This window comes from Cercospora kikuchii (assembly GCF_019650295.1).
Source record: "Cercospora kikuchii DNA, contig_00002, whole genome shotgun sequence".
NCBI lineage: Eukaryota > Fungi > Ascomycota > Dothideomycetes > Mycosphaerellales > Mycosphaerellaceae > Cercospora > Cercospora kikuchii.
In genome coordinates, this window is record NW_025408583.1 from 3,970,038 (window position 1) to 3,997,922 (window position 27,885).

General features: G+C 53.3%; 12 protein-coding genes across 12 annotated transcripts; 7 read left to right on the forward strand and 5 right to left on the reverse strand.

Moving 5' to 3' along the window:
* Positions 1–23: 23 nt before the first annotated feature.
* Positions 24–2,312, forward strand: CKM354_000377100 (tryptophan synthase TRP5; the record flags this gene model as incomplete). Its single annotated transcript, XM_044798986.1, has 1 exon — positions 24–2,312. One exon carries the CDS (start codon positions 24–26, stop codon positions 2,310–2,312), a length of 2,289 nt encoding a protein of 762 aa, XP_044654921.1.
* A 244-nt stretch (positions 2,313–2,556) lies between these two features.
* CKM354_000377200 (uncharacterized protein) lies at positions 2,557–3,003 on the reverse strand (the record flags this gene model as incomplete). The annotated part of the gene is made up of 1 exon (XM_044798987.1): positions 2,557–3,003. The coding sequence occupies one exon, from the start codon at positions 3,001–3,003 to the stop codon at positions 2,557–2,559; it is 447 nt and encodes a 148-aa protein (XP_044654922.1).
* A 598-nt stretch (positions 3,004–3,601) lies between these two features.
* Positions 3,602–4,872, forward strand: CKM354_000377300 (uncharacterized protein; the record flags this gene model as incomplete). Its single annotated transcript, XM_044798988.1, has 4 exons — positions 3,602–3,760; positions 3,815–4,086; positions 4,160–4,519; positions 4,584–4,872. 4 exons carry the CDS (start codon positions 3,602–3,604, stop codon positions 4,870–4,872), a joined length of 1,080 nt encoding a protein of 359 aa, XP_044654923.1.
* A 190-nt stretch (positions 4,873–5,062) lies between these two features.
* Positions 5,063–6,262, reverse strand: CKM354_000377400 (uncharacterized protein; the record flags this gene model as incomplete). The annotated part of the gene is made up of 3 exons (XM_044798989.1): positions 5,063–5,796; positions 5,853–5,997; positions 6,056–6,262. The coding sequence occupies 3 exons, from the start codon at positions 6,260–6,262 to the stop codon at positions 5,063–5,065; spliced, it is 1,086 nt and encodes a 361-aa protein (XP_044654924.1).
* Positions 6,263–7,248: 986 nt separating this feature from the next.
* Positions 7,249–8,569, forward strand: CKM354_000377500 (uncharacterized protein; the record flags this gene model as incomplete). Its single annotated transcript, XM_044798990.1, has 4 exons — positions 7,249–7,430; positions 7,483–7,841; positions 7,893–8,113; positions 8,174–8,569. 4 exons carry the CDS (start codon positions 7,249–7,251, stop codon positions 8,567–8,569), a joined length of 1,158 nt encoding a protein of 385 aa, XP_044654925.1.
* A 1,021-nt stretch (positions 8,570–9,590) lies between these two features.
* Positions 9,591–10,497, forward strand: CKM354_000377600 (uncharacterized protein; the record flags this gene model as incomplete). The annotated part of the gene is made up of 2 exons (XM_044798991.1): positions 9,591–9,842; positions 9,898–10,497. 2 exons carry the CDS (start codon positions 9,591–9,593, stop codon positions 10,495–10,497), a joined length of 852 nt encoding a protein of 283 aa, XP_044654926.1.
* Positions 10,498–10,992: 495 nt separating this feature from the next.
* CKM354_000377700 (uncharacterized protein) lies at positions 10,993–12,049 on the reverse strand (the record flags this gene model as incomplete). Its single annotated transcript, XM_044798992.1, has 3 exons — positions 10,993–11,268; positions 11,355–11,933; positions 12,002–12,049. The coding sequence occupies 3 exons, from the start codon at positions 12,047–12,049 to the stop codon at positions 10,993–10,995; spliced, it is 903 nt and encodes a 300-aa protein (XP_044654927.1).
* A 703-nt stretch (positions 12,050–12,752) lies between these two features.
* Positions 12,753–15,586, reverse strand: CKM354_000377800 (uncharacterized protein; the record flags this gene model as incomplete). Its single annotated transcript, XM_044798993.1, has 3 exons — positions 12,753–14,939; positions 14,991–15,348; positions 15,408–15,586. The coding sequence occupies 3 exons, from the start codon at positions 15,584–15,586 to the stop codon at positions 12,753–12,755; spliced, it is 2,724 nt and encodes a 907-aa protein (XP_044654928.1).
* A 660-nt stretch (positions 15,587–16,246) lies between these two features.
* On the forward strand, positions 16,247–18,373 carry CKM354_000377900 (uncharacterized protein; the record flags this gene model as incomplete). Its single annotated transcript, XM_044798994.1, has 2 exons — positions 16,247–16,652; positions 16,713–18,373. 2 exons carry the CDS (start codon positions 16,247–16,249, stop codon positions 18,371–18,373), a joined length of 2,067 nt encoding a protein of 688 aa, XP_044654929.1.
* Positions 18,374–18,987: 614 nt separating this feature from the next.
* Positions 18,988–19,445, forward strand: CKM354_000378000 (uncharacterized protein; the record flags this gene model as incomplete). Its single annotated transcript, XM_044798995.1, has 2 exons — positions 18,988–19,045; positions 19,135–19,445. The coding sequence occupies 2 exons, from the start codon at positions 18,988–18,990 to the stop codon at positions 19,443–19,445; spliced, it is 369 nt and encodes a 122-aa protein (XP_044654930.1).
* A 201-nt stretch (positions 19,446–19,646) lies between these two features.
* On the reverse strand, positions 19,647–20,632 carry CKM354_000378100 (uncharacterized protein; the record flags this gene model as incomplete). The annotated part of the gene is made up of 3 exons (XM_044798996.1): positions 19,647–20,061; positions 20,114–20,544; positions 20,600–20,632. 3 exons carry the CDS (start codon positions 20,630–20,632, stop codon positions 19,647–19,649), a joined length of 879 nt encoding a protein of 292 aa, XP_044654931.1.
* Positions 20,633–20,941: 309 nt separating this feature from the next.
* On the forward strand, positions 20,942–27,766 carry CKM354_000378200 (uncharacterized protein; the record flags this gene model as incomplete). Its single annotated transcript, XM_044798997.1, has 1 exon — positions 20,942–27,766. One exon carries the CDS (start codon positions 20,942–20,944, stop codon positions 27,764–27,766), a length of 6,825 nt encoding a protein of 2,274 aa, XP_044654932.1.
* Between the last annotated feature and the right edge of the window lie 119 nt (positions 27,767–27,885).

A 27,885-nucleotide genomic window follows, 5' to 3' on the forward strand; every position in this document is an offset into this window, starting at 1 on the left:
CTTCGTGAACGAGACCAGCCACCATGGCAGAGGGCATCCGACAGGCGTTTGCCCGCGCGAAGAGCGAGGGCCGGGCGGCTTTGGTGACATACACGACTGCTGGCTACCCCACGATAGCAGAGACGGCCGACATCCTGCTGGGTATGGAAGCTGGTGGCGCCGATATCATTGAGCTGGGAACGCCCTTCACCGACCCTATTGCAGACGGACCGACAATTCAGACAGCGAACACTATCGCGTTGGCAAACGGCACAACAACGACTTCATGTCTGAACATTGTCAAAGAGGCCCGCAGCAAGGGTTTAAAGGCCCCGGTCCTGCTCATGGGCTACTATAACCCACTGCTTGCCTACGGCGAAGAGCGCATGCTACAAGATGCCAAAGCTGCAGGCGTCAATGGCTTCATCATGGTGGACCTGCCGCCAGAGGAGGCTGTGAGATTCCGCCACCATTGCAAGACCTACGGCTTGTCGTATGTTCCCTTGATTGCACCTTCGACGAGCGACAAGCGTATGAAGTTGCTGTGCAGCATTGCAGACTCCTTCATCTACGTTGTATCGAGAATGGGTGTCACAGGTGCCACAGGTGCTCTCAGCACAGGTCTTCCACAGCTCGTTGAACGTGTGCACCAATACTCAAATGGAGCACCGGCGGCTGTCGGCTTTGGTGTCAGCACGCGGGAGCACTTTGTCGAGGTGGGACAAGTGTCAGAGGGCGTCGTGATCGGCAGCCAAATCATCACCACAATCAAGAACGCGCCGAGTGGGCAAGGAGCGAAGGCTGTCGAAGAGTACTGCCATAAAATTACTCAGCGAAGAAACCCTCGCGTTAGTCCAGAAGCGACCAACGGCCACAGTATCTCAACCGCTGCGAACACGAACGGTGACGGTAGCGGTTGGATCAAACAGACAAACGGCGAAGCGCCAAAGGAAATCTCGACTGCGGATCCTACGAAGCAACCCGCGAGCGAGAGCAACCCGTCGAATGGCACAGTGCACGTTGATGGAGTTATAAAAGATTCGGACACAAAGGGTCCTGGCCTTGCAGATCAACTGGAGGCGCTGAACACAGAAGAGAAGGACCCAGAGCTTGTTCCCTCACGCTTCGGTCAATTTGGTGGACAGTATGTGCCAGAGTCACTCATGGACTGCTTGCGGGAACTGGAGCAAGGCTTCAGTGACGCTATCAACGACCCAGAGTTCTGGAAAGAGTTCAGGTCCTACTATCCATACATGAGTCGTCCTTCGAGTCTCCACAAGTCAGAACGACTCACGGAGCGAGTACGAGAGGAAAGTCAGCCTGGTCATGGCGCCAATATCTACTTGAAACGTGAAGATCTGAACCACACCGGCTCACACAAGATTAACAACGCGGTCGGGCAAATCTTGATCGCCAGACGACTCGGCAAGACAGAGATCATTGCGGAGACAGGTGCTGGCCAGCACGGTGTTGCCACTGCCACCGTCTGCGCTAGATTTGGCATGAAGTGCACAGTTTATATGGGTGCTGAAGATGTACGAAGACAGGCTCTCAATGTCTTCAGGATGAAGCTTCTGGGTGCATCTGTCGTTGCGGTCGAGGCTGGCTCTCGGACACTTCGCGATGCAGTTAACGAAGCTCTCCGAAAATGGGTTGAGAAGCTCGACACAACACACTACATCATTGGCTCTGCGATCGGTCCTCATCCTTTCCCAACAATGGTGCGAACGTTCCAAAGTGTTATTGGAAATGAAACGAAGGAGCAAATGCAAGAACTGACTGGCCGTCTTCCGGATGCCGTCGTCGCGTGCGTTGGCGGTGGCAGCAATGCCACGGGCATGTTCTACCCATTCTCAAATGACCCAAGCGTGAAGCTGCTCGGCGTTGAAGCGGGTGGTGATGGCGTAGAAACCAAGAAGCACAGTGCCACACTCACAGGTGGAAAGCCAGGAGTTCTGCACGGTGTGAGGACGTACATTCTGCAGAACGACGAGGGTCAGATCGACGAAACCCATTCTGTATCAGCAGGTCTGGACTATCCTGGAGTTGGTCCGGAATTGTCTGGCTGGAAAGAAAGTGAGAGGGCCAAGTTCATCGCTGCCACGGACACAGAAGCTTTCATCGGCTTCAAGGTCCTCTCTGAACTGGAAGGTATCATCCCAGCCTTGGAGACCAGCCACGCCGTCTTCGGTGCGATTCAGCTTGCAAAGACCATGAAGGACGACCAGAACATCGTGATCTGCTTGTCCGGACGAGGTGACAAGGACGTGCAGTCTGTTGCAGAGGAACTTCCACGCATCGGACCACAGATGGGTTGGGACCTGCGATTCTAGTCGACGACATCCCTCCAATCGCTTTTTTCGCATGCATGAATTATGACTGGCGTTCGGATTGCGGATTGGACAACATCATTGCGCTCTCAGGCACTTATGTATAATGACGGCTTCTTCGCTTCAGCCATGTTGACGATGTAAAAGTTTCATAGATGTCGAAATACGACTGACCGGCTGAATGCCGATGATCAGCTTTGAGAGGCTGGAAAAGTATACCCCGGACATCCTTGCAAAACTGTGCACTCTACGAATCACGCTGACCTCTAGCAGCTGACATTTGTCGTAGAGCTTCGATGACTTGCTCCTCAGTGCCTGTAGGCACGAAGAGATGATCGTGATAGAATCCGCTCACTGGATTGACACCTATTCGTAACTTCGAAGCCAACTCTGTGGTGATGGCTGCCAAGAATCCCACAGCATCCAGACTAGAGTGGACGTTCAGAGTGATCTGCCGACACTCGAACATGTAGTCGAGCTTCTCGGCAGTTGCCATTGACTCTGGAAGTATGAGGGTCCATGCTTCCTTCTCTCTGAACAACATCTTCACGCCTAAATCGGATATCTTGAGAATGGAATCCAGGGCTTGATTCGAATCCAAGGGAAGCTTTGAGAATACGAAAACTTCGTCTTCTAGGGTTGGATTCATCGATTCAATGAGCTTGTCGAGATTTCTTTCGCCTGAGTGGGACATCTTGCAGGTAGCAATAACAATACCGGAATATCCGTCTCTTGTATTGCCAAAAACCCGGTCGGGAAAGGTATGCGGCTGTCCTGATCTCTAGCTCGCTGGTATGAAACACATCAAAAATCCAAGACCATCTGGATTGTCCCTAGGCATAGGTGTAAGGCTGCTACGCGGATTTCACGCACGTCGTTGGCTGCAGTACTCCACACTTCTACCCCTCCCCAGTGGCTTCTTTAGTCGGGAGTGAGGGGAGCTCCATGGACGGTTTGCCCCACACTTGCTAACCAGCCAGGCAAGCCACCTCTCGTTGGATCCAGACAACAAATGCACGCAGATCCAGTCAAAGGCAGCACTACACAATGTACGCTAAATCAATGCCGTGGAGCAATACTGCGTTAATTGGAGCTGCCGAGGTTCTACTCTCCCTCCTGGTCGTCTTATCTCATAGCTCTACCCACATGCTGTGCACGAGTCGAGACGTACGATTAAAAAGACCCATAAGTCTGCTCTACACTTTTTGGTTCTTTTCTTCGACATACCAATTTTTGTGTAACTGTAATCCAACTAACTCACCAAGTACTTCACACCTTCGAGAAATCTCACAATGGCCGCTCCAGAGATCCCAAAGAAGTACAAAGCCGTCATCTACGATGAGCCAGGCAAAATCTCCACCAAAGTCGTCGAGCTCGACACTCCAGAGCCAGGCCCAGGCGAGGTCCTCGTGAACCTCACACACTCTGGCGTCTGCCATTCTGATCTTGGAGTAAGCTGAACTTTTTCACCAAAAGCTCCCCACATAAAACTAAACATCATCCAGGTCATGACAAACCGCTGGGCAGGTCTCCCATACCCAACTCAAGCCGGCCAAGTCGGTGGCCACGAAGGCGTCGGCAAAGTCGTCAAACTCGGGCCCGGAGCAGAGAACAGTGCCGTCAAAATCGGAGACCGCGTAGGAATTAAATGGATTTCCGCCATTTGTGATTCTTGCCCAGCTTGTCATGCTGGACACGATGGTGTTTGCTTTAATCAGAAGATCAGTGGGTACTACACTCCAGGAACATTTCAGCAATATGCTCTTGCGCCAGCGAGGTAAGTGGTTCTCTATGTGTCTGTCTATCTTATTGATCAAAAATGTCATATACTGACAATTTTTGACGTCTAGCTACGTAACACCAATCCCCGAATCCCTCCCCTCCGACGCCGCCGCTCCCATGCTCTGCGCCGGTGTGACAGTCTACTCCGCCCTTCGCAAATCCAGCGCCAAAGCCGGAGACTGGATCGCTATTCTCGGAGCAGGAGGTGGTCTCGGACATTTGGCCACACAAATTGCCTCGCGGGGCATGGGAATTCGAGTCATCGCCATTGATGCCGGCAGCAAGAAGGATTTGGCCAAAGACTGTGGAGCGGAGGTCTTCATTGATCATACGCAGGGTAAAGCGGAAGAGGAGGTTAAAGCTGCGACGGGAGGGTTGGGTGTTCAGGCTGTGTTGGTTTTGACTGCTGCTAATGCGGCTTATGCGAGGTGAGTTCTTCTTTTCTTCTTGAGGGGTTTTGGCTGGGAGTGACTGACATTCTTTTTCCTACAGCGGCATGGGTATGCTCAAATTCGGCGGCACCCTGGTCTGTGTCGGTTTGCCAGAAGGAGAACTCAAGCCCATTGCCACAGCTTTCCCACAATTCCTCGTTGCCAAGGCACAGAAGATTGTGGGTGTTGCGGTTGGCGATCGCAAGGAGGCGATTGAGACTCTGGAGTTTGCGGAGCGAGGAGTGGTGAAGACGCACTTCACTACTGCGAAGCCAGAAGAGTTGACGAGCATCTTTGAGAGGATGGACAAGGGAGAGATTAGTGGACGTGTTGTGCTCGATCTGTCGTGAGTAGAGAGGAAGGATGAGTAGTCAGTCTTATGCACTCTTCGCTTGTTCCACGGGCTTAGTTCATAACACTGCCATGTACAGATGAGATGCAATTCGAGTTAACGATGGTTATAGCTCCGACGTAAGCTTCAGAAATACGTTCATTCATGATTTATCATAGCCATATCTTTATGTCTGATGCTGATCTTCTCTAATCACGCTTGCCGAACACCTTGTCGTATCCAGTCAAGACATATCTGTATCGAACCGTGTTCTCAGACACAGCCTTCACAGCCTCTGCACATCCCGACTCAGAGATGTCAACTGTTTGGATCCAGCTCTTGATGTTCTGCTTCGACGCCAAGTCGAACATGGCAAGCATTTCTGGTCGGTTACCAATGTGCGAGGCACCAATATAGCAACCATTACCAGCGAAGTCTTGTGCCATCAGCTCTGGAAGAGGATGGTCGCCAAAGCCGACGTTGTGAAAGCGACCCATGACCTTCAGTGTGCCGAAGTAGTCCTTCAGGTTGAACTTGTGCGTGGCATCGGCGCAGTTCAGAATGAAGTCGAAAGTGAAGGCCAAGTCCTTGTGCCAGCCCTCCTCGTTTGTGCAGATGAAGTGCTTAGCTCCCATCTTGAGGGCATCATCCTTCTTGTTTGGACTGTGAGAGAGGACGTAGACTTCAGCTCCGAGGGCCTGGGCCCAGAGCACAGCGAAGTGACCGAGTCCTCCAAGACCAACGATGGCGACCTTCTTGCCTGGGCCTGCTCCGAGACGTACGAGAGGGGAGTAGACTGTTAGACCGGCGCACAGCATGGGAGCTGCAATCGCGCTCTCGATGTTGTCGGGGATCTTGAAGGTGAAGTATTCGTGAGCGCGGATGTGGGAGGCGTAGCCACCTTGCGAGATGGTGCCATCTTTGTAAGGAGCGCCGTATGTGTCTGAAAACAAGCCTGTCAGTTCGACAACCCACTCTTCGGCGAGAGATTTCACTCACCAATCGAGTTGGGACAGTAGTTCTCCTGGTCTGCCTTGCAGTTGCCGCAAGTGAGATCGGCTCCGATCTGAGCACCAACACCTACTCGGTCGCCGACCTTGATCGTCTTGACGTCCTTGCCAACCTTGACGGCCTTTCCAATGACCTAGCGACGCCATTAGTTTTCGACGGGGACGCGTGTCTTGCTTGCGGTGATAACATACCTCGTGTCCCACGCAGATTGGGAGTGGGCAGTCGCCCCAGCCTCCGTTGATGGTGTGGACATCTGATCCGCAAACACCGCAACACTCAATGGCAATGTCAATGTCGCGGTCCTCAAACGGCTTCAGCTTGAACTCCTTCTTCTCGAAGCTCGTCCAGTTCTTCTGGTCAGCGATCATGAAGCCCTCGGCAGTCTCTGGGTAACCCATGTTGGCGGTTGTGTTGGGACGTTTGTTCCTGTATGAAATCGAGAAAATGGGAAGTTACTCTTTCAACTCTGCAATTGGCAGGCACGCGGCTATAAGACAGCGCGTCCGCGGGAAAAATTGAGCAGAGGTGCAGCTGGCGCCAAGTGACCTCATCAATCGTCAAAGATAGGTGGGCTGGCTCATCGTGATGCCCCCAATTGTCGGAGGCCGTTCCAAATAGCATCGTCCTCAGGCTGCTTTTCAGAACCACCATCCACGATCGTAGCGACCAGACTCCTTCTCCTCCTGAAGACTTGCTGGGGACGCAGTCAGCCTTACGCTCCAGTGTTGCGTGCGATCTACGCCTTCTTCATCAGTGAGATTCGAGCCTCAAGCGGCTCGGGTCAAAAGTGTCCGGCGGGACCAGCTCCACACTGCGCTCCCCCCAATCTCAGCATCTCTCCACAGGCAGAATGTCGATGAGTCGCAGCAGCAGGCCCAAGACTTCGTCCACTTGTCAGGTGCTCCAGCCTCGCGTTTCGCTGCCCTACATGGCAAGCGCCATCTGTGTGTCTCACTCCGCCGTGGCCGCCGGGATATCCGTTGCCAGACATCTCTCGTCCTCATCCCATACCATCATCTCACGCTCGCGCTGCACAGCCTTCACGTGCGACGCTTCTGATCGCTCGTGAGCGCCCGTCGTCTTGCTGTATGCGGTGATCCTTCGACATGTCGCACCACGTCGGTACACCGTCCGTGCCGTCTCCCCTCTCTTACCCCTCCACACGTGGTGTCGCGGCTCGAATAAGCTTCCAAAAGGACACGAGGCTTCGCGGAGAGTCCAGAAACGGCAATCCGGCCTGTGTATGTGCTTCTTTGCTCGCTGTGATGGCCGGTCAGTAGGAAGACCAGTGTTGGCAAACCTGTCCTTTCTTCTTCTGCTCCCCATCTCAATTCATCCTTCCCTAGTTCGAACCTACCTCACCGGTTATAGATTGATCATCAGTATGTCACAGCACGCTACAATTCAAGATAGCTCCCTCGATCATGCTACCGAGAACAAGCCTGCAGCCGAAAGCGGCAAGACGATGAAGGCAGTACGGTTCTATGCCAAAGAAGACCTGCGATTCGAAGAGATCCCAGAACCCGTCTGCGGTCCAGGTCAAGTCAAAGTCAAACCAGCGTGGTGGTAGGTCGCGCAGCTCGAATCCTGTTTGAAGCCAGACTGAGTCGTGTTACAGTGGCATTTGTGGAAGCGATTTGCATGAATACCTAGGCGGGCCGAATCTCTGTCCAGAGGACAAACCACATCCCATTACTGGAGAGACGGTACCTTTGACGTTTGGCCACGAGTTTGCGGGTGTCATCGAAGAAGTCGGCGAAGGCGTTTCCGACAGGTTCAAGGTTGGTAGCAGAGTAGTTGTGGCGCCAATCATTTTCGATGGCGATTGTGGCGCATGTGCAGAGGGCCTTGTCAATTGCTGCTGGAAGAACGGGTTCATTGGGCTCAGTGGATGGGGAGGTGGTCTGTCCGAGCACATCGTTGTGCCCGAGTACACGTTGTACAACTGCCCTGATAATGTCGGACTAGATGTTGCTGGTAAGTGCCGTGCATTGGGGCTTCTCAAACCCGACTGACGTTATTTCACAGCTCTGGTCGAGCCGTTAGCCGTTGGCTGGCATGCCGTGGAGTCATCGCCATTCAAGCGCACAGATTCATGCCTGATTCTTGGAGGAGGCCCGATCGGACTGGCCGTTATTCAAGCACTCAGAGCGCGGGGCTGTGCGCAAATCATTGTTTCAGAAGTCTCTGGTATGCGCAAACAGTTTGCCAAGGATTTTGGTGCTCATGTCGTCTTGGATCCGACAAAGGTATGTTGTCGTTTGATGTATACTGCGCGCCGAGCTCCGAACTGACCGATTCGAACAAAGGACGACATCGTGGCTGAATGTCTCAAATTGACAAATAATCGTGGCGTGGATGTCACCTTCGATGCCGCAGGTGTTCAAGCGGGTCTTGACCAGGCAGTGAACTCGTTGAAAGCACGAGGCACGCACGTCAACATTGCCATTTGGGAGAAACGATGTTCGCTCTTTCCCAATGACTTGGTGTTCAAGGAGCGGAAATATTTGGGAGTCGCAACCTACGTCAAGGCTGATTTCCAAGCTGTGATTGATGCATTGTCAGATGGTCGACTGGACAATGCAAAGAAGATGATCACGAAGCGAATAGAGCTGAATGAGGTTCTCGAAGAAGGATTTATGACTCTGATCAACGATAAAGAGCGGCAGGTGAAGGTATTGGTGAAGGGTAGCGGAGAGATTTAAGAGGTTGGGCCATTTGGGTGCTGCTTGGAAGGTATACTGTATTTTGAAAGGGGAAATCGGGGGGAATTCGGATCACGACATGAGATAGTGCCATCAAGGTCGGAGTTCACATTTGCAGCTGGCTTCGGTCGAGTAATGGCCGAAGTCATATAGTATTGAAGCATCTTCATACTCAGTCTTTTATTCTGCGGAGTATATCTGTATACTTCGGTACTGCAGAGATGAAATTGGCAAGTGCAATCGTGATGCGAAATGCCGCAGCGTTGGTGGACAGCAGCAGAGTCCGTGCGGCGCAATTTACTATAGTTCAGACTGTGAACTGTCAACAGACGCGCCGCTCCAATTGCAAGGCAACGTGATCTCGTTAGGCCGGGTGACGAGAAGAGGCGTTCTGTGCTGTGCCTTGGAAATTGAATGAATCGAAGGTGAAGTCGTGCCGTGGTCGAGCGGAAGGTTTCCTTGATCGGATGCTACCTGCTCGGTGGAGCGCGTAGCCATTGATCTGCCCTCTGGTGCATGCATGATGCCAGCTCTTCATGTGGCCGCGTCGTCACTGACGAGAAGGTGATGTCGTGGGGACTGTAACGTCATCAGCAGCCAGGAACACTTTTTGCAGGGAGTGCCGCTTTCTTGCTGGCAGCTGCAGGTGGGCGTGGCTCAGCGCGCTTAGACTTTGTGGCTGCTTCACCAGATCCGAACAGCGGCCAGGAGGATCTCCAGGATCGAGGTGGAAAATGACGAGAGGCAGCGAATCAGCGCAGTCCTCAGGCCTCCAAAACTTGTTCCACCCGGGCACTCTCTGGTCTGGGCCAGATTGTGCGCCACAATGCCGTCTCAGAAAGTGACGTCGCGTGGCTCAAGGATCTGCACGGCACATCACAACAAGCACCTACATTTAATCCTCCCTTCTGCCCAGCCCAGCACTTCCCGTATTCAAGCACCCTTGCCTTGCCAGATTCTCGCAACGTCCGTACAGCATACCCAGCATCAGCATCAGCACTAGCCAGCGACCGCCGCCATCATGGGTCTCGTCAAAGGAGGCTTCCTCAGGTTCTTCCAGACCTTCCTCTACGCCCTCGCCTTCTGCTGCGCTGCAGTCATCCTCGGCATCTTCAGCTACTTCCTCGCGACCATTGCCGACCGCAATGGCACAATCTTCACATGGGTCAAGGCCGTCGAGGGCATTTCGGGCGCTGCCGTCTTGTACACCATCTGCGCCGTCGTCTTCACCTGCTGTCTAGGCGGTATCTCATTCTTCGCATTCGTCGCCATCGTAAGTCTCACGTGCGTCGCGTCGCGTCCGCCCGTTCCATCTAACGATCGCGCAGGTCCTTGACATCGCTTTCGTCGGTGGCATGATCGCCATCGCCGTGCTGACCAGATATGCTACCGACCCCTGCACCGGCATCGTCACCACTCCCCTTGGCACTTTCCCAGCTTTGAGCACTTCTGATGGCTTCGGAGGCGAGGTCACGTACCAAGTCAGCCAGCGCACCGCCTGCCGCCTGCAGAAGGCTTGCTTCGCTGTCGCCGTCATTGGCGCGTTCCTCTTCTTGGTCACCGCAGCCATGCAGATCGTCTTGGTCCGCCACCACAAGAAGGAGAAGCGCTACGGACCAAGCCCATCCAACAACTACACTTCAGGATTCGGCAAGAGGAAGTTCTGGCAGCGCAAGCCAAAGAACGCCACTCGCGATGCTGAGATGGCTGGCGGCGCCGGTGGACTCGCAGTCCCTGCCAACCCAAACAACCGCGCTAGCTACGAGACTGGAACCACGGTGGGCAACAACGCCGCTCTCAACGACAAAGTCGACCACACTACTTATGCCCCACAGCCAGCCACATCGCACTCTGGCTACTACACGCAGCCAACTGGCACCGGCGTCAGCAACCCATACGGCACCACTGGCACCGCCACCAACTATTAGGAAGTTACTGCAATTTAATGACGAATCACACGCTCGCTGGCTAGTTGCCATATAACAGGTCATAGAACACTCGACCGCAGCGGATCCCAATCCTCCAGGATGGGCTTAATGATCGTGTATCACTATAATGATTGGACGCAGCGAAGGAAATGATACCCCATATACATATGCCTTAATCTAATGCAATACAACACGTTCAACCAAAATTCATAGCCGCATTCCTTCTAGGTCACGTTGAATCCCCGCCAGCTACTGCCACGGCATTCTGGCCGCGATTGTACTAACTTGGCGACATGAGTGTGAATAGAAAAATAATTGAACAGTCAAAGAAGACGAAACTCGCTTCATTGGCAACAGTGAACTCCGAACATGGAAAAACCCCAGACGCCGAGCTGAAGAGCAACAAGCAGTATGAACAACACTTGCAGGAGTTGTGGCCTGCACGACATCGAAAACTCGCATCTAGCTCAAGTCGGCATATCGTTCCAGAACGCATCAGTCACTCCTCCACCCATTCTCTTGCTCCTGTATCAACGGCGAAGCGACAACTCGCGGGCCCCGTCTCCCATTCTCAACGTGCGTCGCAAGAGTCGAATCTTTGTTTAGCCTGCTAACTTCCTCCCGCAGACTATCATCATCACCCTGCTGTTCGATATCACGATACATGATTGCAGGCCGCGGAAGATTCGAGCCTCGCGAACTCTCACTCGGTAAACGAATACCAGAAGGCAACCAACTCGACTCCGAAGCAGCGGCGAGGAACAGAGCAAGCTGGAAGAAATATTAGCACCTTTCCCACAACCTCCACGAGCCAGAGAAAAAGCAAGAAGAGGCTGAAGAGGAGAGATAGGACATACCTTCCACAAAAACACCCCCACCGGCACAACCAACAACATAACAGCCACTTTCCTCTCCTCACTCCTCCAAGGCTCCAAACAAGCCCTCGTCCTGTCTTCAAACCTCACACTACACATCTCCGCTCCCCCGTTCCTTCCTTGTCCTGGAAAAGGCCAAGCCATATCCTTCATACTCGCAAACCCACAACATTCCAACGCATCCTGAATCGCTCGAATATGCCTCCCATCTTTGTTCTTATACAAACTCTGCCAGCGATCATGAAGCGGACACCAGAGGCCTCCGATGGGGGCGATATGGGTTCCGGATAGTGTTGCGAGAACGGTTTCGTAGATGAGGAAGAGGGCGGTGAGGGTTTGGAAGGTTTTGGTGTAGGGAAGATTTTTGGAGGTGGTGTTGTTGGGGAGGAGATTGGTTTTGAGGGCGAGAGAGGATTGGAAGGATATGAGAGTTTCGAGCACGATTCCGGCCAAAGGTGGCAGGGCGAGGGTTAGGGCTGCTTGCACGTTGGGGATGGGGAGGGAGAGGGTGTTGTTGCGGTGAAGGGCGTAGCCGGCGAGGATGGTGAGGAGGAGTAGGTACTGGGTTGGAGATATCGATGTTAGTGATTGGGGTTTGAGAGTGGCGTGTGTTTTGTTTCTCGACTTACGAAGACGCTTATGGTTGTTATGATTTGGCGGGGCGTAAAACGCGCCATCACACTATGGACTTGTTTTGCTGCTTGTTCTGTCTTCTTCTTGATCAGCCACACGAGACTGTCGCTGCGAGGACGAATCCTAGAATGCTTTTGTAGATTTCTTCGTTTGCTCGCAGCACGGAGTGAAACTAGTCGATACCTCTCGAAGCTTGAACTCGAATGCAATCAGTTTTTGACCAGCAGACTCAACATGTGATGATATGTCTCTTCCTTCCTCCCAACTGCAAGGCTCGCAGCATGACCTTCACATCACGCAATCGCACCTGCACGACACAGAGTCTGAACTGGCGAATGCGGTGAAACAGGTCTATCAGCGGGGTAGAGTGTGCACAGCACTGTGGTCACACCCTCCACCTACCTAGATGTTGGTAACGAGTACAGACTGCACGCCAAAATGCTGTGCGGCAGATTAGCACGAATCTTTATCGATGATGGGATCCGAATCCTTGAACTTGGTGCGGAGTACGACGCACCTGGTTGGTTGGATGCAACGGAGGAGGCTCGAAGCTCTCGTGGGAAGAGGTGGGAGCTTCCTTGCTCGAGCTTGTGGAGTGCATGATCAGGAGTAGACTCCGTGCAATGCGGGATCGCTTCGATACGATGGCTGCATTTGTGCAGATACCTGGTCTATTAAAGCCACTCGCCTGGTGTACGACTAACTTGACCTCTATCCACGAAATAGTGCCCTCGCTTCTCGCCGTACTTACGCCAGTAACCAATAGTTCATACACAAGCAATGTCTTTGGAGATGTGCGAACCACGCCAGGTTCATCATTTCGCTTCTCAGCCGCTCGGGACTGATGTCTTCCATCTCAGAGCCGCATCTTCTGCAGATCCTTCTCTGCATATCGCTTTGCATGGGAATCTTTCTGATCACATCATAAGTCTTCCCATCTTCTGCCTGCCGACAATTTCTTAGCCCAATTCCTCGAGTGTCCCAAAGCATAAGGTCAGTCAAATTGACATTGTCACTCAATTTCGGCAGCATGCTTTCCAAAAGACTGTCAATCGGATTCTCCAACTCTGCAGGGATGGCGCCATCGACAACCATATTCGTCTCCACTTCGCTGCGCTTCTCCGCAGAAACTGAAGATTGGTTGTAGGCGCCTCGAATAGCCGTATCGAGTTCTGACATCATCTGTTCGAAATGCCGGAGTTCGAATGGCATGTCTTTCACTCGCTGAAGGGTCGCACTGAGCTCTTGTTGTTCTTGAACGGAGCGAGCGCGAGGAAGAACAAGCTGTGCTGCGTGTGTGAACTTGATCACCCACATCGTCTGAAAGCGTAGCATCACTCGTGAATAGCTGCACAAAAGGAGATGCAGCGCCACGCTTCCGGAGGAGCTTATGAGATTCGAGAAAGCCTGTCTGGGAGTGAGATCTGCGTTCAGACTACGCTTCGTCTCAACGAGCGTATTGACGATGTAGACCATGAGGTCCACACTCCACTTCACAAGTCCTCGAAGAGAGTGCACTGCATCTGCTGGGATGGTCTTCATGTCCTGTCGACTGAGTGTTTGAGCGCAGGCTGTGCCAGCTAGTCGAAGACTGAGCATGGCAAATGCATACTGGGCCGAAAAATTGCGTTCACCAGTAACTGCGTTGGTGCCGAGCGCCATTTGCGCGCTAAGACAGCGTGGCACGAACGGCTCTTTGAGCACGATCATCTGTTGCCTATTATTCTCTTGGCAGGAAATGTCTGGTGTCCTTTGTAGCATCTTTAGAATCATCTTGATGACCATCGATCGTAGTTCAAACTCGGCGTTATTAGGCAAGAGGGCGAGTACCTCGTCGGTGGAAATGTTGTTGAAGCACAAGAATGCATACTGCCTTGCGAGGCAGACTGTCGCCGCTTCAATGTACGCCTTGTTGTCGCCACCAAGACTATCGTCTGCGACCTGCCATCCGTGCGTAAAGGTCATGTTTTGCGTCACGATAGTTTTGTCCGGACGCTGCAAAGCTAGAGCACTGCCATCAGGGGAGATGGCAACATTGAGGTTCTGCTCGCCAGGCATATGATAGAACCCAGTTTGTGAAGCATTGGCCACTGTTTCTGTGCTGCCAAAAGATCCCAACCCGGTCATGGTCACGCGATCTCTGAAGTCGACACTGCCGTCGCTGGCTGCAAACACGTGAATTGTGTCGAATGCTTGCGAGGCAAAGGCCAAAACCATCTTATTGATCGTGACATCAGCCTGCCGCCTAAGAACTGTTGCCTGGTTCAGTACGTGATGGGCCTTTGCAGCAGCGCCTGGCTTGAGCTTCTTGAAGCTTTCATGTAGAGTAGGTGTATATGACTCTACAGTCCATCGCGAGATTGTGCTGCTGTAGTCTTGATTCTGAGAGCCGTCTAGAGGTAGGACGGCGTGTGTGAAGATAGCCTGAACAGTCGGTAGCGTAGGAGCCTGTTGGGCAGCCTCAGGAACAGCCGGTATGATATCGAGACGAGATAACTTTGCACCATCGATCTGCTGAGCGCGAACCTTTTCCACTGTCGTCAGGTGGTGCACGTCTAATTTCGGCGCCACTTGGGTATATTGCTGATTTCCTCGGCTGAGCTGACTTGCGTTCCAATGAATGGTGATCCGATACAACCGCAACTGTGAGCTATGATCGTATGTCACAGCCAGCAGGTCTGCGCCATCTTCGCCTAGAGCAGCATGTGAGATGTAGTCATCGCTTGACCTTGCCGTGTGAAGAACCACGCTCGTGGACTGCCACCCACTGCCTTCATTTTGAAACAGAAGAGTGAGCTCAGTTGAACGACTGATATGGAGCAACGCCTGTCGGCCCTCGGCCGGATGACGGGGCTTTAGAGCATTCTGGTCTCGATGCTTTATCTGCGCCTCCCACTTGTCGCCGTGCTTGTGAGCCACGTCGAGATACGGTCCCTAAATCGAGGTCAGTTGCAAGCGAGTTTGCGATCCCCCATATCCACTCACTTTGAACTCAGCTGGAAATAATGGCAGCCAATGCAGGCCAACCACCACGTTCAGCTCATGGGCTGCACCCTTCCGTGATAATTCACCCCCTGCAGCTGGCATCATCTTGCTCAACGCGCCAGTCAACGTGTGCATGTGCACGACACCGGCACTGTCAATGACTGCAAGTTCTATACCGAGCCCATTGAACTCAACGTGGACGAATTTACGACCCGACGGGGCTGGGATGGTGTGCTTGGAGGCCTCGCTGATAGTCCAGGCACCAGTCTTTCGATGCCGGACCATGGCACGAAAGGCGATATGAGAGCCATCAGGAGCGACTTGGGCTATGCTTCCGGTATTTGACCAAGCCAGCTTTCTACCACGTTATCAATACCACACCGCGACGAAGCGTGCTGCTGGGGTCAACTGACTCACGTGCAGCAACCACGGCTCTGCATTTCTGCCACCCGCAAGAACAAAGGTGCTGGCAATGGTGTCGCAGGCATCGCTGCTACGAGATCATTCGCTGCATCGCCAAATAAATCGTCCATATTGGTGTCCATCATGGATGCGTCTGGTATGGCTCCGGAGTCGTCCATGCTGGGCACGTCCATGGCCGCGAGTACGAGGCTGAGGCCAGCTCAACCGTGCCTGTTGATGATGGCTTGGAGATGTCTTGTACTTTTGGGGAATGAACACTCTGGACAATGGTCTGCGCGGAGTTACGAAATGGTCAAGCTTGACCCGGCTGGAGTGTCCGGATGGCCGCAAGGCTGAAACCTCGCCGGATCTGTGTTACGCGCCAAGAACACTCTACTCGGAAAGCAGTATCGTCACTCCTGCCACGGGGGATAGAGCCTGCTACGAGACAATTGGAGTGATCACTATTGTCATCAGGAAATCCGCAGAGTCATTGTCGCATTGCTGCATCGCAGTATTGTCATTGTAGAAGACGTGGTCGGCCGATTGTTTACAATCATAACAATCGGCAGTTCCCGTGTCCAGCACGTCCGGCTACACCTCGACTAACTAACGTCGTTCTACCGTTCCAACCAGCCTTCTTCACGACTCTCACGCGTGCCTCGCCCAACGTCAGCAATCGCGTGCCGGACCTTGCTCACTGGACTCGAGAACATCGCGCGACATCCTTACCATGCGATTGTCGCAGTAGCTGGTGCATTCCATCCCTGTTCGCGCCGGGCGCATTGCTTCTGCACATCGCATCATATCGACTGCGCCTACCCGCCGACTGCCCCTACACCTCCAACTCCACCATGGCCGCGTCCTTGAGCGACCCGGGTCCCTCCTCCCCCCTCAGCAGTGCGCCTCCCTCGTCGCGCTCCTCCTCGCCTCTCTCGGAACTCTCGCGGAGCCCGTCGCCGCCGTCCGCCGACATCATGGCGCGCGCCCCATATCCCTCACCCCCCGCCAGTCAACAAACCTCGCAAAGCGGTTCGCCTGCACCAGATGGCGGCATGTCTTCCGACAAAGACGGGCCTCCGCCCGCGAAGCGCAGAAGGATATCAGAGAAAACAGAGCGTTCGACCGAGCACTTGGACTTGCGCGGCAGTACTGTGCATCCCGACCAACAACATCAACTCGACCGCCTCGTCAACGTCCTTCATCGGCGCCAGAAGATTGTGGTAATTGCAGGCGCAGGCATCTCCGTATCAGCAGGCAGTGCGTATAACTCAGTGCGGCCGCGCAATTGACGCGTCCTTTGCTAACAACAACACGTAGTCCCGGATTTTCGTTCCTCGCAAGGCCTTTTCCGCAGCCTCAAGGAAGAATACAACCTCAAAGGCTCTGGCAAAGACCTTTTCGACGCGTCTGTGTACAAAGACGACGTGTCGACATCGTCCTTTCATGACATGGTCAACACCATGTCGCGTCTGACCAAGGATGCCAAGCCTACAGCATTTCACCACATGCTCGCAACCATTGCACAGGAAGATCGATTGCTTCGATTGTACTCACAAAATGTCGACGGCATCGATACCGGGCTCGAGCCATTGAAGACGTCCATACCTTTGGCGAAGGGCCCTGATGGTAAATGGCCGCGCACCGTCCAAGTGCACGGCGGACTCGACAAAATGGTGTGCTCGAAATGTCACGACTTGGCAGACCTTGACCCAAGTTTATTCGATGGGCCTGTTCCGCCAACGTGCCCACGGTGTGTAGAAGTCAACGACATCAGGGTGGGTGTGGAGGGAAAGCGCAGTCATGGCATTGGCAGAATGCGTCCGCGAATGGTCCTGTACAACGAGCACAATCCGGACGATGAGGCGATTGGAGCGGTCACGAAGGACGATTTGCGGAAACGACCTGATGCGGTCATTGTGGTTGGCACGACACTGAAGGTCCCTGGCGTACGAAGAATTGTGCGCGAAATGTGCGCTACTGTGCGAGACAGAAGAGGCGGCGTCGCCATCTGGATCAATAGCGACCCGCCACCGATTTCCAAGGATCTTGAGGATTGTTGGGACATCATCGTGCAAGGCCCTTGTGACAAAGTGGCTCGACACGCAGCCATGCGCAAGTGGGACGAGCCGGCCATTTCTGAGGAGTATTCGGAGGTCAGCGAGAGCGAGGCCAAGAAAACGGCTGCTAAGAGGATGCGCGTGCAACTGCCACCAAGTAATAACGCGAAATTCGCTCCAAAACTGGCCCGACCTTCTGCCTTGCATAGGAACAACAGTTTCAAGCCTCCTGCAATTGGCGAGATGACTCCACAGAAGCTTTTGGAACGTGGCCCCATCGACTGGAGTCCTATGCCGATGCCACGACTTTCAATTGTCCAAAGCATCGAGGGCGAGTCACAAACGGAGGACAACATCACTGTTATGACGGATCAGACGGATACATCAATCGACAGTGGGCTTTTGACGCCAACAAAATCATCGCGAGGCTCGCCAGCCAAGAAGACTTCAGCGAAGCTGCCCAGTTTCCCAAATCTCAATAAAGATGCGAAAAAGCCGCAAGGCGCGAAAGGTGCCAAGAAACCGGTGGTCGCAAAGACCAAGAAGCAGTCTAACGTCAAATATTTCCCGGCAGCGCAGCCAGAATCGAGGGGGGCGAAGCCGGTTGTGAAACCGAAGAAAGCTGGGCTAAAGACAGGATCGAAAGGCAGGTCGAAACGTCAGCCATCTCCCAAGAACACGTTAAAGTCGACATTGGGCGTGAGCAAGACGGCAGCCGATGCAGAACAAACATCCAAAAAAGAGACCGTTGGGAAGAGTCCCAGCAAGCTTCGTCAAGTGAGCAATGCCTCCTCGGAGCCCATGAACCCTGTTTCACCGCAGGACCTTAGGATGAATCCCAGCCCAGTGCATTTGCATGAGCAGTGTGGGAAGCCTGAACGGCCGATCAATCGCATGAGCATCGCCAGTCTTATGGACTGACGTTTAGGCTGGCGTCTTGAGGGGTTCGCTCGTCGCATATTTGGTATTTGAGCATGTGCAGCGTTAACGCATGGCGAGGCGTTCTTTGAATGCAAGACGGAGTCTCTGACCAGATGTCATGGAGGCTAGAAACCGCTGAGAGACGGCGCGGCATATTTGCACGCATTGCTGGATGAATCTATCATGGAGAGTTACGCATAATGATCAGCGCGTCTGTAAGAATACAGCGGACGCGTACAGAAGCGTTGTGGACGCGACTGCGTTGCTGTGAGGGCATACGTTGTAGAGAGAGATCAGTCGCAATCGCCGCTATTCACGAATCGACTATCTTTCAATTCATATCTGGGTAGCATCTTCGTAACACCGACTTCTCGCCCTAACGATTCTCCATCTAGCTGAATATGAGGCCGTAGAAAAATAATTCGCGAGCTTGGTATATTGCCAAAGTGCTTCTCGTGCCATCTGAAGCCTGACGATTCCCAATGCGGCTGAACCTTAAAGCGCGATAGTCTCCACTTTTAAACTTAAAGTAGCCGCATGCACGATCCCATCGTCCAAGCGCTCATGGAGCTTTCACAACAACTTCTCCGGTTCATCGTTCCACATCATCCAGTATGCGTGGCGGTAATGTGGCAGGCGCAGCACTAGCGACTGTATGCGGAATCGCTACTGGTATGTCCTGCACTACCACGTTGGTCTCTAGCGAAACGCATGTGGCGAGGTTGTCAAGACTGTGATACTGACATGCTATCTCATCGCAGCTTACACAACCTTCGTGCCGGCACTGGAAGAAGAGGCGGAGAGAAAAGCTGGGACATTCGAGGCGCAGCATGGCACTGAAGGTGACAATGTGAGGGAGAAAGATACACAATTGAGCAGGGCCATTCTCAGTGATCTGAAAGAGGCGAAGAAGCAGGCTATTGGAGAGGATCAAGGACGAGGAGGTTTCGCGTGGGGAATAAGGCAGTGGTTTTGGTCTTCTGGTGAGCCTGCGACCAAGACAAATGGTGAGGACAATGCTGTAAAAGCAGGGCCTGGTGTCACGGATCGCAAAGAGGCGAATGGCAAGTGAAGCATAGAGGGCGCACAAACCTGCTCCTCTCTGCCACCGGAGTGGAAACACGAAAGCCGAATAAGACACAAGATCGCGCTACACAGGCTGAACGAATGCAGCTGGAAATTTGTCGTGAAAGGGTATCTGGTTTGCTGCTCTAACGGCACTACTCCGCCCGGCATATTGGACCAACACCAACGCCCGCGCCCCAGCATTCGACTATGCGAAGTCTTCCTCCTGGCTTTGGATATTGTCCTTGACTTTCAACAGCAGCGTTGTCTTCCACTTGTCCAGCTTGGACATCTGGTCATACTGGAACAGCTTGTCCGCGAACTTCTCCTGGTCGCCTTCCTCCACAGCTTCGGCCAGATCTGCGAGTAGTTGGTGTTCTCGTGTTTGCTCGAAGGCTGGGTCAAGAACGCGGTAGGATTCGATGGCACGTTTCGTGGCGACATTGTCGTTGTTGGCGAGGTGGCAGATTCCGGCTTTGAGGAAGTACTCCTTGACAGACCACTTCATGAGATTGTTATTGATGGCGGATTTGGAGATACGCTCGTAGTTGGAAATGGCTGTGAGGTAGTCGCCATTGAGGGCTGCGAGGTCTGCGAGCTTGAGGTAGAGCTTGTTGGCGAGTCTGTCACAGTGTTAGTACGAACATGGGTATTGTATGTTTAAGCAGTACGTACTGTTCGGCACCATCTGTCTCAAACCAGCCTGCTGCGGTCTCGTACGCTTCCTGCGCCCGCTTGTCGTCTCCCAAGTCGATCTCGTACAGTTCCGCCAAGTTCTGCTTATGCGTGGCTGCTCTTCGGAAGTTGCCCTTCGTTGTGTAATGTTGAATCGCTTGTTCGAGTACTCGCGCCGCATCCTCTGGCTCGTCTTTCTTGTAAGCCTTGTATGCCTCGGTCAAGGTGTTGGCGGCATCATCTGGCTCGTTGAGTTTCTGTTGTTGTATTTGCGCCGCGCGCTCGAACGCTTGCCCCGCTGCTTTGCCATCCTTCTGTAGCCTGAATGCGTTCGCGGCCTGTGTGTACAACTCGGCGGCCTCTTCCAATTTCTGTGTCTTGCCGCCGAAGAAGGAGAAGCCTCCGGACGCAGCTTGCGCTTGTTTCTCTGCCTGATCACCCACCTGATTAGCCAAAGAGGTGGGATGGCAATACCGAGGGGTCTACCTTTTGCAGCAGCGCTCGTGGGTCTTGTGCCATGGTGAGGGCGAAGTGGTCGAGTTCCAGTAACGAGAGGACACGGAGGAAGCTGAAGTTACAGCGATTTGGGGTGAAAGATCGATACCGTCCTGGCCAGCTGGTCTGTCTCGTGTTTGGGTGGTGCTGCCTTCTGTTCTTTAGCTGCGTCACTTTGTCTTGGCGCTGTTGGTGGACCCTTGCAACGCTCAAGTCGCGTCGTCGCGTCTTCCGACCTCCCAAACGTGCGTGTCTCTGCTCTCCGAACGACAGCTCGCATTTCGACGTTCGAGCACGTTACCACAACATCGATAGACATGCTTACACAGTCAAATGAAGCGGTGGCAAGATCGTGGCGAGGTGGAGGATTCTGAAGACGATGAACTCGAACTGAACCTATCTTCTCCAAGCCCGGAACGACCTATAAAACGCGTGAGGCAGGACGAAGATGCGGCTGATGCCCAGGACAACTCCGTTGCGCCTTTCGCAATCGAAGATGGCGCCGACGACGAGGACGAGATCGCGTGGCTGCCTGCGAAGGTGGCAAACACCTATGGACGAAAAGGGAAGCTAAAACGGCCATCACGACGGGCACGAACGACCCCGGCAAAAGCCTCCAAGCGTGAAGCTTCGATTTCACCATCGCAAGGTGGGCCGCCATCTTCTGGAGAGCGATCGGACTTCGGGAGCCCAGAGTCTGCTGCAGAAGGTGCCGCTCCAAACAGCATTGTAGGACAAATCTCTGCCTCTCAAGGTGAAGCATCCAAAGCCATTGTTGCAACGACAGCAACGCACGAACAGACGCGCACGATCAGTCCACAACCTTCTACAGCCCCCACGCCAGCTTCGAAGAGGTCTCCGGCCCCGGACCGTCAAAAGGACTCGTCTTCAGTGAGGCCCGCGTCGGCGCCGTTGATCTTCGGCGACAACGTCAGCTCGACACAAAACAGCAGTCAAGAAAGTCTTCCCGATGCGCGAGAGCTGTTCGCAGCTGCAAAACTGAGACTCCCATCAGCTGCACCCTCGTCACCTTTGAGTGAACGCGAAGTCTCGCCACCGGCATATTTTGAACAGCGTGATGGACAGATTGTGGCCAACAAGGCCAAGGAAGTCTCCGGAAGCTTGGAAGATGAGAACGCAGTCCACGATGAGATATTGCGAAACTCCATGCTCGTTCATACACAATCAGAAACGACGACCGGACGACGAAGTCTGCGAGCTCGGAAGGAAATCCAACTGCATCCGTACCTGATCGACAAAGCTAAGTACCAGAGACAGTGCAAGGAGCGTGGTATTAAGCCAGTGCGTCTCATTGACGCAGAACCGCCGGAGGAGGAAAGCCAAGTGCTTGAGGACAGTAGCCAGCAATCGCCAGTTGAACCACAGTTGTCAAGCTCAGGAGGACTGGACGACTCCTTGAACTCACGACCCAAGGCTTACGTCAGGCTATCTTCACTCAGAAAAGAGCGATCTGTTGCAGAGCTGGCTACCGAACGTGCGGCCAAGCGGAGAAGGATTAGTCACGGGAAGGGTCGTTCTGCCAGACTTGATATGCTGGATCCACCACGCTCAACTCTTGGTACTCAACGAGACAGTTTCTCAGTTCCTCCATCGCCTCCGCAAACGTCGAGTGAGACTAGCACTCCAGGACCGTTGAGACAGCCTATGCAACAGACAGCTTCTGGTTTTCAGCGGCCTCATGGATTGAGCCCTGCGCCGCTACCAACGCCACATTTCTCGTCCGAAGTCAAGAAGGGTCATATCAACGAGAATGCCTCCACAGAATCGGGTTCGAGACTTCGCGGCTCACGAAATCGAACACACAGCCCTGAGGCTTTGTCGAGCGCCGGGGAACGGGAGACGTCTGGGTCAGAGGCCGAGTCGGAAAGCGAGGTGCTTGCACGACGATTGCGTCGCGAGCAAAAGCGCATCAGAGGCGTTCTACCAGCTTCGTGGCTGAGGATCGACTTCAAAGCACAAAAACCCAAACCGATTGCATTACTGACAGGGCATCGGGTCAGCTCGACCTCACCTGAGCGCCGGACACCACAGCGTGGTGTTGCGCAGAAGATCACGTCAACTCATCGAAAAGCTAACGATGCCGCTGGGGTCAATATTTTGTCTGATGATGGTGGTGATTCGGACGGTTCAATACAATTCATACGCGCAGAGCCGAAACAGTCGCGCTTGGCATTCGATGCAGATCGTCTTAACGTTGCTCCGAGCGAGATCATCGATGATGATACCATGGAGAACGATTTTGTAGATGCGATGCTGGCTGGCCGTCCTCGTTCAACCAAAGCTGCAAAAACGAAATCCCGACAGCCACGCATCACCGATAAGTTTCGAAAAAGTGTAGGAAATGCAGACATATTCTCAGAGGAGCGGGAAGCGCGAAAGCAAAGCGGTAACGCTCGTGGTATGAGAGGGGGACAAGCGAGGACATCGAAGAAACCACGGCGTGCCACTGTACGGTTGAGCATTGCTGATGTCCTAAGTCCCACCACGTCGTCGAATTCCGGCATGCCACCATTCATTCGTCTTGCAAAGAGGCAGGCAAAGAGGCTCCCTGATCGAGGTCGACATTCGCCATCAAACAAGATTATCCACCTCGCGACCGCCGACGATACTCGCGAGGCTATGTCGGTCCTGCGTTCATGGCGAGACGGCACCCTGGCACCTCGAAAAGATGGAGTTCGTACGCAGCCTCAAGGAGATCACTTTCATGGCGACGCAGACGCCGAAGATGCATTACCGAGTTCAATGACTGAGCGGCAGCCTCTGAGAGTGGTTTCTGGAAATGCGGACCAGCCGCATGCTTTACCATCGGCTCGTAAAATGGCAACGCGGCGTAATGGTGCCCGAAAAACAAGTGTGCGCCAAACGCAACGCGCAAGCGGCACACCACAAGTCCGGCGACCTTCAAGTAGTGGAGCAGATGTCACTCAACCAACGAGACGAGCAGTTGTGCCTTCACGGCCAGTTGGCTTGCGGCCAGTGCAGCTCGAGTCATTACAGCATGATTTTGATGAGCGCCATCGAGCAGCTGTGTTTGAGCGGCGAATGCAGTGCTTGACTGAGAGTGTTGCTGTGCGCGGGCGTCGACCTCATACTGCCGATTTCCAGCTTGCGAAATACTTTGCGCAAGAAGACGGCATAATACCTACAACTGAACACGACACTCTTGCTGCAGCTGATCATATACCGCTAGCATCTGACGAACAACCAAAGGTTTTGCTCCCGCATAGGCGAAGGAAGCGGCAAGCTCGAAGGCTTGAGGTCGAAGAGCATCAGCATTGGCAAGGCGACGATGCGGTCATTGACTTCGTAGAAGACGTGGTTGAAGTAGAGCCCGTGACTGACATCTCAAAACCTGTGCTCCAAGGATTAGGTGCATTCGGAATTGGTTATCCTGTTGATTTCGACGTTAAGCAGTTGCCGCCCCGACCCTTGTTTGGACAAGACAGCTTCATTGGGAGTGGCGACTTCTACGATGCGATTAATCTGGCATCTTTAGGCCTAGATTCTCCGCGCAACCATATCAGCGTACACTTGGACCGATCGATCGTTTCATGGTCAGCTTGGAACGAGGAAGTCGCCACATCATTCTCAAGAATACCTGCTGTGATCCGAGAAGCGTTGAGTGAATGCCATGCTGGGCCAGCAGGGGCAAGCGTTCCCGCAGAGGTGGATGAGTCAATTGCCTACCTTCTGCGCTCTGTTGTACGGTACTGCTCCAAGTGCTTGTACTTCGAGGACCCAGTCGATCGCGAGGAATGCGTTCAAAGTCTTCAACGCCTCATCGGAGAGCTGGCGGAAGCCATTGCAGAATGTCATGCCGATGCTGCGCTCATGCATGATACTGTTTTACTTGTCATGCAGTATCAGGTTGTCTTAGCGGCTCAGGCGGTCCAGATCAATGCCAGATCGAATGCCGATTGGCAGACTGAACCTCCATTACTGGGTCTTTTAGAAAGTTCCGCCAAATCTCTTGCGAAGCACGCTTTGACGGGCAGTTTCGATGTCCTTCGGAACTGGTGCCAGGTAATGCGAACGAGCGAAGACTGTACCGAACACTCTGCCGCATCTACGATCATCATCCTCGCCCACACATCGCGCCATCTCGGACATAATTGTACTGCGTGGCAGACGGTTGGGGCAGTCCTGGACTCGGACATCCACAGCATGATTAGCGTCAAGGACCTTGACGGAGTCTGGCACAACCTGTTTACCGTGCTTCCTTTATTATACATCGACGCCAAAGGGGTAGTTGAGCGGAATCCTGACTCCATGCCGCTCCAAGAAGACTGGACAATCGTCCGCAAACTGCTACAGCGAGCCTTCGAGCTTTACGAGAACACAAGCCACGTTCGGGGCTTCACTGCAAACTCATATTTGCGCACTCTGTTGCATCGCTGTCACAGGCTGGTCGACAAATGGCAGTGGGCAAAGTGCGAGATGATGCTCTACAGCGTTTACGACTTCTTCTCTAAACAAAGTCGAATGCTGCTGAAGAATGAGGAATGCAAAGGCTCGCCACGATTTCTTGAGGAGCTCAATCTTTTGCCGTCAATGGACATTCAGCCCGATGACTTGTCATTTCACATCTTTCTCAAGACACTGGTCAAAGGGCTGGTGGCGATGCGCGAGCGAAATGTGTACAATGATAGGAAGATCGGCTCCAGTATCACATATCGCATGATCCCGACCCATGGGCGCACGTATCCGAAGGAAAAGGACATGCAGCAGAGCGATGTTGATGCCCTTCGCAACCACCATGACCTTCTGTGCACTCTATACTATGCCTCGCCTCCGGGGTATCGGCCTGGCGTTGATATACTCAGAAACCTCGTAGACCACGCCAACTGGCATCGCAAAGCATGTCAATTGAACGTCAACGCATGGACTATGCTCACTGTCTTCCAGGCTTCGACTCAGGAACCTGCTGGAAGACTACAGCCTCTAACCGTCTGGTTCTCGGAGATACTGCGACTGACCATTATGCAATACCGGCTCGCTAGATCTGAGGCCGAGCATGACTTCCATCATGCAAGAGGCATGGGAGCAGACATTGGCGAAGCGTTCTTGCACGGTACTATTGCAAACAACCAACTGCAAATCGCAACAACCCTCGCTACTGCCCTCGCTGGACTCAAGAGAGCAGTCAGTGCAGCTTCCAGCGTTGGTATGATGCAGAAGCTAATGCAAGACACCAACTTCTGGACGATTTTTGAGCTTTTCGATACCTCACAGCGCCGCTTGCTTGGTACAGTGAGGGAAGCCCTGCATGTCATTGACGCCGCCTTTGACACTGCGCAACGACTGTCCGCATCAGGAGAGAGTCAGATCACTAGCAACGATAGTCAAGACTTCGGAGACTTTAGTGCTCTCGATGAACTTGTCGGATCTGATAAGGCAGATTCGCCATTGCCTGCAACAACCGCCAGAGATCTTCAGGCACCCGTCGGCTCTTTCTTGTCGAACGTTTTCGGCGCAGACATGCCCCCTGACGATACGCTTCTGGAGCACGTTGTCCGCATCTGGATTCGCATGGGCAGGGATCTGGTCAGCAATTGCGAAAAGAGCTGGCTGAGTTACGTTGATGACTACTCGCCCAACAGCTGGACACAAATGCGTGACACGAAGCAAAAGCGGAAGTTCACGCCGTACTACATGTCGCGCATTGTAGAGCAGCCGAACGTCGATGATGCCGCACTCGAAAGCATCATTACAAGCTGGCTGTTGTCCCTCGTAGAACGAGAGGCATTACTCAAGTTTCAGCATAGCTTAACGAGCGCACTCCTGAACCGCTGTGAATCCGAATTGCTGCTACAGAATCTTCCCTTCGCCAGAGACGTCCGAATTGGGCGTTTTAACATTTCATTGGAGGACCTACGGCAGCGGCGACTGGCTTTGATCTCATCAACCTTAAGCAACATGCGGTGTGCATTAATGCGGGCCAGGCACAACGTTCCTCCTCAGGCACAAGGCGTTCGGACCCGATATACAGAGATGCTTCGTCGCTTGATGCAGACCATGAAACAGAATTACCAGGAGTTGCAGGCCAATGGCAGCTCTGATGTCGCAGAGGGCAGCGTACAAGGTGCCTACGTTGAGTTTGTTCAACAGGTGGTCTCATTGTTGCAACAGCACACTGCCGACTTTTGCCCTGTGGACAAGTTCTTCACAGACTCCAGTGCTTTCCCTCTTCCCGCAACGGACCCGACATATGTGGTCGGCAAGCTCAAGGGCTACGCTCTAAAGCTCGCTGATTCAGGCCCGCGAAGAGAATTGACCATGTTTATTCAATCAGTCATCGAACGTGCCGTGGTGGATCGACAACAGCAATATCTCGTCAGCCAGATAGCGACAGCTATGTCTGATGAGCCCGAGATGGGTGACAGCAGTGCGCCAACATTACGATACGTGCTGCTGACAAGCATATTTCCCGCGTACTTCGATACAGCTCTTAGCTTGCCATCTGGATGGATGCTCTCAATGCCACTGCTGCAGGCTTGCGAAATCGTCGTTCGAGATATGCTGTACAATTTTGACCTCGACTTTGATCCCAGCCTGGCAGCTACCGTCGCTACCTTGAAAGCTATCTTGCGAAGCTTCAACGGACAGTGCGATACCGTCCTTGCACGGAACAGCCTCGATGGACAGCCATCGGCTCTATGTGTCATCTCCGCTATCTACACTGTCTGCTCGGCCGCGTTGCCAATCATCACCTGCATCCAAAGGCTGTCATCACATGGCAAAGACCTTCTGAAGCTCATACGAGCACTGTATACACAGTGCGATGTGCTCAAGGATCATCTCGAAGGCGCGATGTCACTGGACGAACCGAAGAGGACGCATCTAGACACCCTGGGTCCATGCCCCTGGGCTGACACTAAAGCTTTCGCGGAAAGACAAGTCCGAGAGTCCACAAACTCCTGGTATATTGCAGACGGCAGACACTATGTCAGGAGAGGAAATATTTCGAGAGAGGTGGAGGTGCAGCTAGGAAGCGTCGAAGAGGAGGAGTTAGCTATGTTGCAGGCTATCGCTGCTTTCCAGAGAGCCTACGAAGCAAGTTTCGGTGGGGGAAGGGAACGACGGAGAGAAGAAGTTGCGAGACAGGACACAAGCGGGCTGGCGGACTTGATCATTTGAGCATCGACTTTGTGTATAGTGTATAGCGTTCCGAGCGACTTGACAATGTGTTGTGAGATCGTCAAGGATGAGTACTCATATTCGCGCTCGCCTTCAGCAACGGATCTCAAAATAATCAT